Below are 17,001 nucleotides of genomic sequence, written 5' to 3'. Positions count from 1 at the left end.
GCATGCACCACGTGCGCGTGCACGCACACACACGCACACACACACACACACACGCGCACGCACGCACGCACGCATGCATGCATGTACAGATGTCCTTTGCTTTTGTTGAATACTTGTTTACAGCCCTCATCAGGTTCTCTGGATCTCTAGTGGCAGGACCTCTCCCATGTCTGACTGTTGTGTTTGACTGCTCGCCTGTACAGAAGCAAGCACTACATGCTGGGGAGCGGCCGGCAGCAGGGAGAGAATGAGAGAGGGAGAGAATAGATTGATAGAAACTACAGCTATAGAAAGGAAGACATGAGAGAGGCAGAGAGACATGCAGAGAGAGAGAGTGAGCGAGAGAGAGAGAGAGAGAGAGAGAGCGAGCGAGAGAGAGTGAGCGAGAGAGTGAGCGAGCGAGAGAGAGTGAGCGAGAGAGAGAGAGAGATACAGCGCGAGAGAGAGAGGGAGAGACATACAGCGAGTGAGAGAGACATACAGCGAGAGAGAGAGACATGTAGAGAGAGAGAGCGAGACATACAGCGAGAGAGAGGGAGAGGGAAAGCGAGACAGGCAGGCAGGCGGACAGAGAGACCGATAGAGAGAGAGACTCAAGACAGAGAGAAATCCAGAACAGGCGTGAAGAGATTGCTTGCAGCACGCCTAGTATCCTCTCTTGGCCAGTGTCTTGTCCAGCACTGCACAGATCCAGTCGTGCTGGTTCAGAGACGCCACTCGTCACAAGCACTCTCACACATTTGCAGGAGAGCCAGACAGAGGTGTGTGTGTGTGTGCGTGTGTGCGTGCGCTAGTGTGTGTGTGTGCTAGTGTGTGGTTTGTTTACAGTGTGACGGCAACGTGTTGAAGACGAGACGTTTGTCTCTTCACACGTGAGACCCCCCAAGGGCTGGTGCTCCTGCGCTGATGAGACGAGAAGGGAGCGGAGCAGCGCTGTATTGGTATTTCCTGTTGTTTGCCACACAGGGATGCCCTTTGAACTCAATGTATGGGGAGGGTGTTCTAACACACACACACACACAGACACACACCAGGAAGTATTGAATAGCCATGCTCTCGTAAAGCTGTGACATTGGTCTTCTAATTGAATTTGACTGTCTTCTTTGGAAGCCCCGAGTTATGCATGTTTTTGCTCTTTTAGGTGTGTGTGTGTGTGTGTGTCTGTCTGTGTGTGTCTGTCTTGGCTTAAGTAGGCACTCACATGTCTGCAAGAGTGTATGCTTGATTGCTCACGTGTCGGAGTGTGCGTGTATGTATCTGTACATGTGTGTGTGGGGGGGGGGGGGTGAATTTGTATTTGTCTGTGCGTGTGCGTGTGTGTGTGTGTGCGTTTAACGTGTGTGGTATTCACAGTTTGTTTGTGTCCGTCTCTGTTTGTTAATCATTTCTCTCTGGGGATTGTAAATCCTGGCATACTAGATAGACCCCCCCACCCCTTCAGTCTCAGTCACAACATAGCTGTGAGCATTGATTTGTCGTTTTATGTTTGTTTTTTTAATAAGTGACGATGGCGCTTTGGGATCCCAGTTGAACCCTCTTCCAAACCAAACACACTCCACGGTACACACTCAGTCATATCACTCAGTCACAATACACTACACACACACACACAAGCACACACACCATAAATACTCTCACACAGTGCAGATATACATACATAAACAGACCGGGAGCTGTACAGTCTGCAGTATATCGGTTGCCTCAGCAACATAAGCACACAAGCAGAGTAGGCCCAAGTGGGGCTGAGGCCTCTTTTTCACTTCTCCCTGAGAACTGTCATAGAAGACTCTGTCTCTCCTCTCCTCTGCTCCTTCCCACCCACCTACTTCTCTCTCTCTCTCTCTCTCTCTCTCTCTCTCTCTCTCTCTCTCTCTCTCTCTCTCTCTCTCTCTCTCTCTCTCTCTCTCTCTCTCTCTCTCTCTCTCACCCAGTTCCCTCCCTTTTCTTTACCTCCTTTGCTCATATACAGCTGTTCCCATCACTCCTGATGGAGCACATAGACCCTCTCTATGCCATCGCTCACACCCCCTTATCCCAGCCACACAGCTGTGTTCTCCCCTCTCTCTCTCTCTCTCTCTCTCTCTCTCTCTCTCTCTCTCTCTCTCTCTCTCTCTCTCTCTCTCTCTATCTATCTATCTATCTATCTATCTATCTATCTCTCTCTCTCACTCTTTCACTCTTAGCTCAAATCCATTTTTTTGGGTGGCTTCCTCTGCTAAGGAAGACATTTATTTGGTATTAAACTCCACTCTGCAGTGGCAGCAGTAACACGCACACAGGCATGCACACACACATACTCGCGCACACACACACAATAAAGTTCACTCTTCGTCGGCCTGAATTACGAGCTTGTGTCTGAATTGCGTAAGGACCTCAGCTCTGAACACTGCCAGTGCTTTGGTCGCAGCCAAGCACTTCATGCTCTGTCCTCTTCTCTCCTCTTCCCTGTCAGCACGGGACACTACTGAAGAGAGGGGCACCCCACACATGAAAGAGAGACCGAGAGAGAGAGAACGAGGGAGAGAGATTGAGAGAAAGAGAGAGATCTCCCAGAGTGGCCCCTGCCTGAGTGTCGCTGCCATGTGGCTGGGTGCCAGGGACCCGTTGTTGCTGGTGTGTGAAGGGCCCGCGCTTGTGTCCGTACAGGCACTTAACACACTTGTTTACTTTTAAATCAGCACCGGAGGGAGTGCTGCTGCAGATGGGAACGCCGATAGATAGATAGATAGATAGATAGATAGATAGATAGATAGATAGATAGATAGGGAGATAGATAGGGAGATAGATAGGGAGATAGATGGATAGGTGAGAGAAAGATATACAGAGAGAAAGATGGTGACAGAGACCGAGCGAGTGAGAGAGGGGGGACAGGAGAGAGAGAGAAAGAGAGAGAGGGAGAAAGAGAAAAATAGAGCGAGAAGGAGAAAAAGAGAGAGAGTCCTCTTGGCACGAAGGGCAGGAAGTACACACTGTATTGGTTTATGGGCTTTGAGGTGGAGGTGGGGGAGGGGAACGGTGGTGGTGGTGGGGGGTGTAGGTGTCATTGTTCTACAGTAGTGTATGTGGGCAGTGGCATGTGTATAACTCTGTGAGTGTGACGTAGTAGATGGAATGAGGATCACTTTGTTGTTTTTACTTTATTGCCCCCCCCCCCCCCCCCCCCCCCCCCCCCCCCCCCCCCCCCCCCCCCCCCCCCCACACACACACACACACACACACACACACACACCTTCCGTATGCTTAGCCCAAACACCTTGGCTGGGTTGCCATGGTATGACTGGGGTGGATGTCCTGTCCTGTGTGAGTCAACACAAACGTGTGTGTGTGTGTGTGTGTGTGTGTGTGTGTGTGTGTGTGTGTGTGTGTGTGTGTGTGTGTGTGTGTGTGTGTGTGTGTGTGTGTGTGTGTGTGTGTGTGTGTGTGTGTGCGCGCGTGTGCGCGTGTGTGTGTGCGCGTGTTAAAAAGTGTGCGTGCATGCGTGTATGTATGTCACCTCTACTAGTTTGTGTGTTGCGCTTTCTTTGCAAGTTCTTTGCCTCCACCCTCTCATTATTTCCACGACAACACTACTGATCACCTGGTGTGGACTCGGCAGTTAGCCCCGATGTGTTTTTATGGCCATCGAAGTGTGTGTTTGTGTTTTGGTCCGTTTGGTTCTAATGGAAAGGAAAGGAGTCAGTCCCGTGAGAGAGATGAGTCACAGATGAGTTATGAATTCCCCCTACACTACACTACACTACACTACACGCCACTGCAAGTAGCGGGCACATGACCTCACACTCGCATTGTGTGTGTACTACTGTGTCGCAGAAACAGAAGTGGTGTGTGTATGTGTTTGATTGTGGGACTGTTGGGGGTTTTCGCTGCCTTAATGGCTTTATGGGCTGTGCTGTAAGGGGATGGGCCTTGGCTTGGCTACAGCAGAGGAACATTTCGATAAGCACACGCCACGCACTTAACACACTTGCTGATTTCCTCACTTGACAAGAAGGCGAAGGTCGCTCAACGTCTAACCTGTTCACGGTAATTATGACGGTCTATTGATCCTGGTATTTCTAAAATGTGTTACATTAAGACAGTAGTTTATGTAAGTTACATTCTATAGTGCTAAAGGTTGGACTTAGTTTTTTTTCTCATTAGGTTAGTTCAATTGCTTTTAAACAGCATAGTTTTGTAAAGTGGGGTCACTGAAGTCATAAACGTTGGCGGGATCGGGAGGACTGTTAGCGGGGCCCGTTGGGATTGGAGGAATGCCGGGCCGTTGGGAGCATTTGAATGAGAATGGAGGGATTAAAGGGTGGCAACGGTGTGAAGAGATTACAGGCAGATTCATTTACATTGTAATCTTGAATTAAAACGTCTTAACCTTACTTCAGTTTGGCCTCTTCACTTTTGTTGGATAAAGTAGGGAAAAGATTTTTTTAGTACTCACATTCCAATCCAGAGAGTGTCTTGTCTATTTAATTGTTAAATAATGTCATATAATTAAATGGAATGTTTGGATGGAGTGTTCTGGTGGTTGTGTGGTAACCAGCAAAGCAACCTTCTTTGGCCCCTGCCCCTCTCTCTCTCTCTCTCTCTCTCTCTCTCTCTCTCTCTCTCTCTCTCTCCCTTCCTCTCTCTCTTTCTCCCTCTCATACTGCAAATATTTCATTTGGGTGGGATTGTGTGGTCTTTAAAATGCTAGCAGACAAACACGAGGCCTTTTGTTGTTGTGCTGTGGCGTTGGTAGGGGGGTGCGTGGGATGTTTTGAAGGGATTGGGGGGTCATCATATCAGACGGGAAGCGGGAGACGTGGGCAGGTCGTCTTCTTTATACGACTCTTATACAATCACCCCCCACCTCCACCTCCACCCCTTTCCCATCAGTCCTATAGCAGGCAGAGGAGGCAGGCAGGCAGGCCTCCTCTCATTCACACGTCACCCCTGCAGCTCGCCCTAAAGGAATGCCTCTCCACAGGCCTCTTGAAAAAAAACCAAGGGACCCTCACTCACCATCACAGGCTGAAGCTGCAAAAAAAGGAAATTTTAATTCCAGGCCTTCTTGTTTTAACGGGACACACTGGTGCTATTGTTCCATACGAGAGTGGGCTCCATCAATAGCATCTCTACCATGCTGCTACCAAAACAAACGCGCCGTCTATGAAAAGACCGGGTAAAAGAATGAAGGGTCTGTTGCTTTGAACAACTTGGAGTAGTGCTACTACTACTTTTGTAATTTGGAGTGGGTGTTTTTCATTTCTCTAAACACTTAGGTTGTGAGATGGGGTACTTGATTGAACAGTCTTTTCTTTCTTTTTTTTCTGTTGTTTTTTTTTTCGTTCTCTCTTGTGCACACACATTCTCTGCCTCTTCCGCCGTCCCGCCAGTTGATCACCATGTTGCCACAGTTTTAGAGTTTGTGCATTGTTGCATAGCATCTGCATTTGTTGTTCTGTATATTTCCTATGCACTTTGCATATGCTAGTGATGTTGACTGTGATTAATGTCCTCGATTGTAAGTCACTTTGGTTAAAATACGTCTGCTGCCAAATGCAATGTAGTGTAATGTTTCTCATCTTCCGTCTCTCTCCACTCTCTGCTTGTCCACAGAGACTCGTCTCAGAGATGGCAGCCCCCGCCCGGCTCTAAGGCGGCCATGTTGGTGAAGGTCAACAGCATGAGCAGAGGCCAATCAGCAGCAGCAGCAGCTAACGGAGCACACACCAACACCAACACCACCCCGAAGCCCCACCACAACAACAACAACCAATATCCCCACCCCCACTCCGCCTGCACCCTCAACCCCTCCAGCGTCAAACCCGGCAGCGTGTCCTACCTCTCGGCGCAGGCCTACAAGACCACGCCGGCCGGGGGCAGTAGCAAGATGGCCGCCAGCGACAGTGCCGGCACCAGGCATGCGCACCACCTGCGCAAGGCCAGCAACGGCAGCTTCTGCCTGGTGACGACGTCGCCGCAGCAGGGAGACCTGGCGCCCAGCCCCGGGTCCTTGTCCCTGTCCAGATCTCAGTGCAGCACGCCGCGCCCCGTGTCGCCGCAGTACGCCACCACCCCCACGCGGCTCTACGACGACCCGCTCTCCGAGAACCCCATCTACGACGAGCCCCCCGACATGGCCATGGAGGTGGAGGGGGCGCAGATGATGAACGGTGGAGGAGGCGGCGGTGGTGGCGGCACCGCGTCCAGACACTTAGCCCACCAACACCAACACCACCCTCATCCCCACCACCACCACCAGTATCAAGCCCACCAGCAGCCTCATCCAGGCCACCACCCCCAGCAGCAGCAGCAGCACCCTCCACACCCTCTCTCCCAGTCCCAGCACCCCCACTCCCAGAGCAGCCTGCAGAAGCCCACCAAGCTGCTCCAGCCCCCGCCGCCGGGCCACAGCTCTCGGCACCGCAGGAGCCCCCCCTCGTCCAACTACAGCCCCGCCGGCCTGGAGTGCATCAAGCACATGGTCAACGTGGACCCCAAGCAAGCAGCAGCAGCAGCAGCTAGTGGTGGCGGTGGTGGTGGAGGTGGCAGTGGCAGTGGCAACGGCAGCCTCCTCCTGTCCTCCCCCTCCCCGGGACCGTCCCCTTCCCCGTCCCCCACCTCCGCCTCCACGCCGGACTCCCTCCTCCCCCACGGCGGTGGCAGCGGCACGCAGAGGTCTCGTGGAGGAGGTGACCGAGGAGGTGACGGCGGTGGTGGTGGCAGTATCAGCCTGGAGAAAAAGCAGCAGTCGTGGCGCGCGCTGGAGGCCAGCGTGCTGCGGGCCATGGAGGTGCACCACAGCCGGCAGAGCAGCCAGGCCTCGCAGCAGGACTACGCCAGCCCCCCGGGGCCGCTACCCGGCGCCCCTCCCCCTCCCCCTCCGCTGGGGCCCGGGGGCTACCAGGACTCGGGATACTCCACGGGCCCGTCGCCCAGCCTGAGGCGCAAAAGCAGGAGGCGCGTCGGAGGAGGTGGAGGTGGTGGTGGAGGAGGAGGAGGAGGTGGGAGACCAGGGTCGATGGGCAGCAGCGGGGAGCTGAACGCCCTCAACGAGCGGCTGATGGCAGAGATGCGCGAGGTGGTGGGCCGCTCCAACACCATGAGGGAAACGCGGGCCATGGCCGCCGCACACGCCGCCGCAGCAGCAGCCGCCGCCAACGCATCAGGACACGACGCGGACATGATGACGGCCGAGGGCTACCTGACCGGAGCCCTGCTCTGCCACTCGCCCATCGGGTCGCCGCGCCGCTACGGACGAGGCCCCCGCTGCTCCTCCAGGGAGGACCTGGCGTCCTCCTCCTCCTGCGCCTCCTCCTCCGCCAACCCCATCAACGTCAACCTGGGCGGGAGCCGCTCGCTGGGCCGAGGGAGCCACCATCACCACCACCACCTCCATCACCACCAGTACCAGCATCAGTACCAGCACCATGGGGGTCCTGGTGGACACCTGGCCAGCCTGGACATCCCCGGCCGGCAGAAGAGGACCTACGAGAAGGTGGACACGCTGGAGAAGAGCATCAACAGCCAGATGAGCCTGTCCTCGCCCGACACGCTCGGACCGCCCTCGCAGGTAACACAGCTTTACATTATACTCTATTATCAATGTTGTTACCATCTCCAGGGCTGCTGACGGCTTTGGCTGGGCCCGGGACAATATCATGTGAAAGGGCCCTCCCTGTCAGTGCATACAATCTAATGAGGACCCTTGTCTGGGCCCCCTCTTTCCCTGACCCCTAACAACGGACCCTTTTACATTACATTACAATTAGTTGACCCTTATGTCAAAGCGATTTTTCAGCACAGACGCAAGTTATTGGCTACTGTCCCTGGAACAATGTGGTGTTGGGTACTTTGTTTCAGCCATAGATTAACAATAGAGGTGTAGGGATGTGCACATTCCCGCTTGTAAGGGGGGGATTCGAACCTGCAACCCTCTGACCCAAAGGCCTAGAACCATCCCTGCCTTCTCAGGTACGCAGCCATGATCTGTCAGTGTTTCTGTCATCATAACCTTCTTTTCCAAGAACAAGAACAACTGGTCTCCTGAGCTCCGCTTGTCTTGTGTCACGATGACTCATCATTGTCCTTGAAATAACTGACTCTTTTTGTAGCTGGGTAGTTTGGATAGGCCCCTGATGGCAGAGAAGACTTTTTATTCTCTCCCTCTCGTTTTCCTTCATTTTATGCCTCATCTATTCATGGGACATTCATTTTTGTCTCTCCTGAAACCCCAATACATCTCCCTGTCCTGTCCTTCACCCTCCCCCTCTTTTTGTGCTTCTCTCTTTTTAATCCGCCTCTCGCCCGCTTCCTCTCTCTTGCTCTCTTTCACGCACACACACACTTTCTTTCTTGTCCGTCTCTCCACACCTCTACCTCTCTGTCACTCTCTCTCTCTCCGCCTCTGTGTCACTGCGCAGTGCGCAATAACTTACTGCAAACTCCACATTACACCTTTGCACATTGCCTGTAATTATCTTGTCTCTCTCTTTCTCTCTCCCTCCCTCTCTATTTCTCTCTCTCTCTATTTCTCTCTACCCCTCCCCCTCCCTTTCTATTTCCCTCTCCCTCTCTCTCTTTCTCTCTCTCTCTCTCTCTCTCTCTCTCTCTCTCTCTCTCTCTCTCTCTCTCTCTCTCTCTGCCGACACCCCAAGTCAAAGTACATCCAGTATGTGCTCCAGTATGAGCGATAAGACTTCAGTTCAGAAAGCATTTTCTTTTCTTTTTTTTCTTTTTTCGTTCCCTTCCGTTCTGTCGCCTGTCCTCTGCTATCTGGGCGACGGCCCACAGCTGGGGGTAATGACGAGGGAGCCACTTTAGCTTTTCGGTTCCACAGCAATTCGTTCCTCCCCTCCACCCCTCCACTCCTCCTCCTCTCCACCCCGCCCGGGGCTATGTTTAATTAAATGGCCCTCGTGTGCCGTGTCCCAGTGGCGGAACAATTGCACACAGGGCTCCAGGGCAAGACACTGATAGGGCCCCCGCCATGCCCAGCCTGCCATAGTCACAATAGAGCCCCCACCACCAATACAAGAGGGCCCTGGGCCCCGGGGCAAATGCCCTGCTCGACCCCATATAGTTTCGCCCCTGCCGTGTCCCATCCAGTTCAAGTCAGCCCTGTCCAGTCCAGAATAGCTCCAGACAGACACACGCACACACACACACAGCCCTGTGGCTGCTGGTGGTGAACTCCTCCTCCTCCACCCCTCTGCACTGTGTGTTTGTTAGGGATCGTATTCTTTACATTCTATGAGTGTTAGTGTACCACAATGCATTTTAGTTTAATGTTGTGGTAAAGAAAAACCTGTTGTTGATGACTTACCTCCAATGCAACAGGCCCTCTGTATTCTTTACAAGTGTAGCATGTGTGGCAAAGGCATTTTAGTTTTTTTAAACTCCAACTCCCATTTTCATTGACACAGCACTCCACAGCACACAAGTGAACGCTGCACACTGTGCACAACGTAATTGCATTTATGCCTCACCCGTGCAAGGGGGCAGTCCTCAATGGTGCCCCAAGAGAGCAGTGCGGCGGGACGGTACTGTGCTCAGGGTACCTCAGTCATGGAGGAGGAGGGGGGAGAGCACTTGTTGTTTGATTACTCCCTACACCAACCTGGCGGGTCGGGAGTCGAACAGGCAACCTTTGGGCTTACAAGTCTGACGCCCTAACTGCTTACCCATGACTGCCATATAGTTTAGTATAGACGTGTTGTTGAGAACTTCCTTGTAATGCAATAAGGCCCCTAGTGACTCTAGAGGTGTGGGAGGGTGGCAGGCTGATGGGGCTGCTGCTGCTGCTGCTGCTGCTGCTGCTGCTGTGTGCCAGATCCATCCAGTATTTCCAAGCCTGAAGGGCCTCAACACTCCACACAACTTAGAGGCTTACAGCGTCATTAACAGCCAGACGTTACTTCTTTGTTTAATCTCAGCGGGGGTGAAAAGCTGTTTAGGGTCTGTTTTTTGGAGTTTTTTCCCCCCTCTTACTTGCGTCGTTCCCCTTTTTTTCTTCTCGCCTAACCCCCCACCCCCCCAACACATATGTCGTTTTGTTTTGTCTGGAGGTTCTCAGCGAAACGCCATCTGAGGAATCCGCTGGAATATTGGGCGTGACAAACCATCAAGAAGGTCCCAAACTCAAATTCAAAATAAAAGAAAAAGCACAGCGGAGGTTTTTTTTGTCTGAACCAGAGTTAAATGTCATTTAAATGGCCACAAGCAGGGCTGGAATTAGGGGCAGCCTTTGAGTACAGGCAGCGGCGCGCTCTGGATGGTACGGTATGGAGCACTCAGTGGGGCGGGCAGGCAGGCAGGCGGGGGAACGGGCATAAATTTGAAACAGCCGCGTGTGTGTGTGTGTGTGTGTGTGTGTGTGTGTGTGTGTGTGTGTGTGTGTGTGTGTGTGTGTGTGTGTGTGTGTGTGTGTGTGTGACTGTGTGTGTGTGTGTGACTGTGTGTGTGTGACTGTGTGTCTGTACTAATGTCTGCATCACCTCTTGCTTGCCGACCGTTAGGGGTCATCGGGAGGCAAGAATCCGTCACCATGCACAAACATTTCGCCACCTCCCCAAGAAACACAATCTCGCCGTTAAATCAAAAGGTAAATGCCAAACAGATTGCTTTAACAGCCTGTAGTGTGGTGATGCTCGGGACCGACAACATGCATCACTCGCACACTTAGACACAGAGGCACATACTTGTACTAGTACACACGCACACACACACACACACACACACACACACACACACACACACACACACACACACACACACACACACACACACACACACACACACACACACACACACACACACACACACACACACAGCACATACACGGGGTGAGACGCATGACTCATGGTTGCTCCAGCCAGTGCTGCTGTGATGTGAGGTATGTTATTTAACTGGAGTCGAGGGTCTGCTCCACATGATTTAGGTTAAGTTGAGTGTTTTGCTCCTGGGAGAGCTGAACTCCTCTGCAGCCCTGACCCACAGCACACCAAGAGGCTCCATACCTCCACCTCTTAGCTGAGCAGAGCTTACTCTCCCCTCCATATCAGGCAATCTTCCTTTCCTCCTCCTCCTCTCTCTTTCTCTTTCTCTCTCTCTCTTTCTCTTTCTCTTTCTCCCTCTCTCTCTCTCTCTCTCTCTCTCCCTCCTCCCTCCCTCCCTCTCTCTCTCTCTCTCTCTCTCTCTCTCTCTCTCTCTCTCTCTCTCTCTCTCTCTCTCTCTCTCTCTCTCTCTCTCTCTCTCTCATGAGCACTCACACTCATTCTACCTCTCTCAACTGAAGGGGGGAACGCTGCTTGGCGCTTGGCGTACTGTCCAAACAGGTCCTCCAGTTCATCACCCTGCTTTTCAACTCACACTCACTTCTATGAAGTGTACCTCTGTATTCATTTCTGAACTTTGTGCCCGTCCAAAAACGGACGCTAAGCTGTCTGTAGTAGCACCTCATTACTGGGGACAGAAGTGCATTGAAGAGATCAGACAGAGCAGATTAGATGTGTGAGTTGGTCAGCGAGGGCAAGTGCTCCTGTGACGGTCATCACTATGAGCCCCAGTTGAGATGGTCCAGTACAGGGATTCACACCCACATGATCCAGTACAGGGAGGGATTCACTCCTGTACCCCCCTGGCTCCTCCATCTCCCACCCCCCTTTACCCAGCGTTCATGATGCATGTGAAACATGTCCATACTGTGGCTGGTCTGCCTGGGCAACGTTAGGCTCTCATGCCAGGCCCTTGTCGTGCTTTAGAACATGATACCCGCTGCTCAGGATGAAGGCCCACTGCTTTGCCATATGCCATGGGCTTGGCACACGCACAGCTAACGGCATCACTGGGCGTCGATAGACATCATCGCTTACACACACACACACACACACACACACACACACACACACACACACACACACACACACACACACACACACACAGACTCTCTGTCTCGTTCTCGTTCTCGTTCTCTCTCTCTCTCTCTCTCACTCTCAACCCCCCCCACCTTTCTCTCTACCTCTGTCTCTGTCTCTCTGTCTCTCTCTCTCTACCTCCCTCTCTCTCTCTCTACCCCCCCCTCTCTATCCCACTCTCATTGTGGGCAGCAGCATCACCACCACCAGGAGGATTGTGATGCAACAATCGCTGTTGCCGTGACGGCCAGCCAAAGAGGCCTCTCTCTCCCTCTGTCTATTGCCCATTCTGGAATCTTCTCCCCAACCCCTTTTTAGACAGAGAAAGCCTTTCGTGGTTACATCACCTTCTACCACCCATCCCATCCCATCCCAGGCAGCCAGTCAGTCATCCGTGTGGTGGGGGCCTCCCACAAGACAGAGTGGCTGCTGACACTCATCTATTCAGAGCCAAATCAAAGAGGCTTTCAGGTTTCAGGCTCCTCTGAGGCTTGAGGTATGACTTTGTTCCCAGGAAATGATTAGCGTTTGACTTTCAGTTTGGAAGTTGGAAGAGCAAATCTCCAGATTTTTTTGTTTTTGTTTTTGTCTCCCACAGAGAGGTGAACTTTTGGCCCCTCAGAACATCTGTCTTGGTGGCCTTGTCAAAGCTAATGGCCTTGTCAAAATAAATGGCAGCGTTGTGTTTTAAAGAATAATACTGAAGTGTGGGTAAAAATGAGATGTAGTCGATGGGCACAATGTAAATGTTATCAAAGAACACAAAAACAAGAGTAACTGTTTTTATCTTTATCTAAAATCTGTTGGTGATTTTACAACAAGGTGATAGTAGTAGAAGTAGTAGAAGTAGTAGGTGTACTAGTAGTAGTATGCATGCATGCATGCGGCATGAACACTTTTCTTTGAAACTAAACAAGGGCTCTGTGCTCCATTGTTACGTTTACATTTTTGCTGTGCTGCCGGTAGTTACCATGCAAGACTTGAGGCTTGAAAAGTGAGGGGGGATTACCACGGCAGTTCAGAGGGGGACTGCCTTGAAATTGCAAATAAGCGTTGAAAGATGAATACTCTGTGCATGTGTGGGTGTAGTTGGTCCAGCAGCCCGTACTAGGCAGGAGAGAAGTGCTTATGTCATGGCCGCTGGTGTACTGTACTGTAGTCACCTGTTTAGTGAGGGAGCGTCCATGTGGACCTTGGATTGTTTATTTCCACTCCTCATACTGCGACCTGCCCTCTTTTGTTCCTCTATATGGCTCTCATGCGGCTTGAGAAACACTAATATGCCCCCCACCCCACCAACCCCCTGCAGCAATGCCTCATATATCTCTCTCTTTCTCTCTCTCCCCTTCTCTCCCTCTCTGCCTCTCCCTCTCTGCCTCTCTCTCTCTCTCTCCCCCTCTCTCCCTCTCCCTCTCCCTCTCTCCCGTTTCTCATCTGCCTTATCTTGTGAACTGCAGCACAGGCCTCACAGTCTACACTGGTGTAAATCATGGGGGTACTCCTGGCCTCCTGTAACTGCTGACTCTCTCTCTCTCTCTCTCTCTCTCTCTCTCTCTCTCTCTCTCTCTCTCTCTCTCTCTCTCTCTCTCTCTCTCTCTTCATAATCATAATTCTTATTCCCGCCACTCCTAACCCGTCACCCACCAGTTCAGCCCACACTTGCCATTTCAGCCGTCTGGCCCCACTGTATGTCTATGTCCATTGCTGTCCCCTATAGTACTACGTATGTCTCCCCCAGACGGGCACCCTTTACTCCAAGGTGCAGCTGGAAGGTTCTTCATCCCTCCACCCCACCTCCCACCCCACACTTGACTATGTCCATTTTGATCCCCCAGCCTCACTGTGGTATATCTGTATGTCGTTCTCTTCATCAGACGGGCACCCTTTTCTCCAAGGAGCAGCTGGAAGGTTCTTCCTCCATCCACCCCCCTCCCCACATTTGTCTATGTCCATTTCTCTCCCCTGTTCTCACTGTATGTCTGTGTTGTTATCTCTTCCTCCAGTCGGGCACCCTTGACTCCAAGGTGCAGTTGGAGGGCCGGAAGAAGGGCATGGAGGGTCGCTCAGGGTCCCTGGGCCCCCACAGGCTGGGCCCCGGGGACGCCCTCGCTCGGGGCGGGACGGTATCCGGAGCCACAGGAGGAGGAGGAGCAGGGGGCTCTGGGGGCGGTGGTGTCGTCGCCGGGTACCAACTGGCCTACGCCACCCTGCGCCAGCCCCCTCCGCCCGCCGACCCGGACATGGCGGACTGGGCCAGCAAGCACCTGAACTCGCACACCCAGGGCCTGTTCCGGCGCCGCGTGTCCATCGCCAACATGCTCAGCTGGAACCGCGGCTCCATCAAGAAGCCCATGCTGGTCACCAGCGACCGGCTGGTGCGCAAGGAGGCCTGCGAGATGTTCAAGCTGGTGCAGGCCTACATGGGAGACCGGCCCTCGCGACTGGATCGCCGGCACGCAGCGCTCCTGGTGGTCACCAAGTGCTGGGCCATGCAAGGTGGGTCGTTGTGGGGGAAGGGACAAGGAATTCGCAATGAGAGGTGGAAAAACCCGGAGTGCATCAGCCTGGCACATTTTTCTCCAGTCTATTCAAGTGTTGGGCCATGCAAGGTAGCTAGGGGTGGGAATCAAGGAATACACATGAACGGCCATTCGGGTACTTTGCCCGCGAATGTGCTTTACGCCCCTTTTTCAGGGGAAAACAAACCTAATGTCTCATTAACTTACATGCTACATCGGCTAGCCCATTTCATGGGTTTTTTGAGCTGGAAGGCCGCCGTATATAAAAAGAAAAAAAATAATGATTGGAATAGTTAAAAAACTGGGCCATGAATCTACAATCCATGACAGTTTAACATTATTGATGGAATTATGGAAATGAATCAACTTTTTCATGGTATTCTAATAAAAAGGCCTGGAGCTGTAAATGAACACAGTGCATGCTTCAGCCACAACTGTTTGACTATATTATTTCAACAGCCGGCAACACAACACGTTTTAGGCATGTTCAGCATGAACAATGCTAGTCTACAGGTCCTTGCCTTTCATTTATTCTTTCCCACCAATTGACTTGCATTGGCTTCCCCCATGTTTATCCCCAAAAAAGGGTGTAACGCACATGACACACGTCGCACCGTTCATGCGTATTTGCGATCAGAGATGGAAAAACCCGGGTGCAGAAAGCCATCACATTTTTACCTGACACATTTTTACTCCAGTCTATTCAGTGAACCAGCTGATCCTAGTTAGCATGTCCCTTAAGCCAGGTTGAAGAGCTAGTTAATGAAATCACCTGTGTTGAGAGCACAGGCAGAAGGAGAGCCTAAGCAGGACTCTCACTCTGTCATTCCAGTTTTTCCACCTCTGTTCATGATCACGATACACATGCCACAATATCATGCGATTATCACAATGTATTGCGATATTCAACACACTTCAGTAGGCTAAATTGGAATCATGAATCAATGTAGTATATTGTGAAATAGTATGGTGACTCATGACGATTTTTTTGCACACCCCTAGTGTGCGGGGAAGGGTGGCTCAAGGGAGGGGATAGATTCAATGTACTATGCTTTAAGCAACAGAATGAATGTCCATATATGTTTTTATACAGTGAGACCAAAGACAAAGTTCATGTTGGCAGGACAATAAAGTGAATTCTATTATCTAAGTCTATTATTCTACTCACAATGTCCTATTGTATCCTATTCTTGTATTCCATTCTATTCTCTAACATTAAACTCTCTTCTATTCTCCACCTCAAGGCTTGCGGGACGAGTTGTACGTGCAGCTGGTGCGTCAGACCACGGGCAACGTGAGCCCGCGCAGCCTGGCGGCCGGCTGGGAGCTGATGGCCGTGTGCCTGGCCTTCTTCGCACCCTCGCCCAAGTTCTGCTGCTACCTGGAGGGCTACATCCAGCGCCACATGGAGCCCGCCAGTGACAAGAAACGTGAGTTTCTCATTGAGCAGCAACAGGGTGGGTGACGAATTTTCTTCTCCTTTCTTCATCTTTCCGTCTCTCTGTTGTTTTTGTTTTGTTTTGTTATTTTGTTTTGTTTTGTTGTTGTTTTAATCTTTTTATCTAATTTCTTTTCTCTGTCCTTGTTTGATCTGTCTGTCCTTCTCTGTTTGCTTGCCTGTTTGTTTTTCCGTCGTGTTCATTTATTATGAGTTAAGAAGAATTTTAATGCGTTTTCTCTTTCTGACACCATCTATATTCTAAGTTGTTTTGAGGGGGAAAGTTCAGTTGTGATAATCAGCCTTGTTTTTCTTTTCTTTCCTTTTATCCCGTATTCCTCTCCCACTCTGTATTAATGTGTGCCCTGGTGTGTTTTCTTTCTGTCCGCGCTGCAGTCACCCAGTTCATCCTCGACCAGCAGGACATCAAGAAGAAGAACTCAAAGTCCAGGAAGAAGCGAAAGCAGAACACTGAGGATGACGAGCAGGAGGGTACGTACTGGATATCCAAGATAGCTTTCACTTTCTGTCGTACATACACGGCACATAACGAAATGAAACACTCGTATGAAGATGCATATATACTGACCTTTAATAAAAGACAGATCTATTCTATTCTATTCTACTTAACTCGCTCTAGTCTAGTCTTGTCTAGTCTTGTCTACTCTACTCTACTCTACTCTACTCTACTCTACTCTACTCTACTCTACTCTACTCTACTCTACTCTACTCTACTCTACTCTACTCTACTCTACTCCACTCCACTCCACTCCACTCCACTCCACTCCATCTTATTCTAATCTTTCTAGCTCTCTTCTTCTCTCTTCAGCTTTACCTTCCTCCTCTTTCTTGTCTTTTCCCCCTCTCCTTTCCCCTGTCCTGTCCTCATCAATGTACACAGTGTCCTTTGAACAGATTGGGTTACAGAGTCCACTGCAATATAGCGGTTCACAACAGCACTGCGTGGTAAATGCAATTTCCCTCCTTCAAAGCTCTTTGATTGAGAGCACACAGAGCACACACACACACAGAACACACACACACACACTACACAAACACACACACACACACACACACACACACACACACACACACACACACACACAGAGCACACACACACACAGAACACACACACACACACTACACAAACACA

The 17,001-nt window shown here is 51.3% G+C and overlaps 1 protein-coding gene across 3 annotated transcripts in view; it reads left to right on the top strand.

Annotated features, from left to right (window-relative positions):
• arhgap46a (Rho GTPase activating protein 46a) overlaps window positions 1–17,001 on the top strand; it is a 68,991-nt gene that overhangs the window by 39,745 nt on the left and 12,245 nt on the right. Inside the window, exons 1-5 of one of the 3 annotated variants that reach the window (XM_063215541.1) lie at window positions 3,903–4,023; window positions 5,593–7,549; window positions 13,895–14,387; window positions 15,655–15,867; window positions 16,245–16,340. In XM_063215541.1, coding sequence (XP_063071611.1) covers window positions 5,639–7,549; window positions 13,895–14,387; window positions 15,655–15,867; window positions 16,245–16,340 — 2,713 coding nt within the window. In that variant the 5' untranslated portion in view covers window positions 3,903–4,023; window positions 5,593–5,638. Of the gene's footprint in view, window positions 1–3,902; window positions 4,024–5,592; window positions 7,550–13,894; window positions 14,388–15,654; window positions 15,868–16,244; window positions 16,341–17,001 lie in introns of those variants that run through there. The other 2 variants (XM_063215540.1, XM_063215539.1) reach the window with 2 other exon arrangements.

Source organism: Engraulis encrasicolus, chromosome 14, assembly GCF_034702125.1.
Source record: "Engraulis encrasicolus isolate BLACKSEA-1 chromosome 14, IST_EnEncr_1.0, whole genome shotgun sequence".
Taxonomy (NCBI): domain Eukaryota; kingdom Metazoa; phylum Chordata; class Actinopteri; order Clupeiformes; family Engraulidae; genus Engraulis; species Engraulis encrasicolus.
The sequence above is the reverse complement of the archived record's forward strand: the minus strand, read 5'-3'. Positions and strand labels throughout refer to the sequence as shown.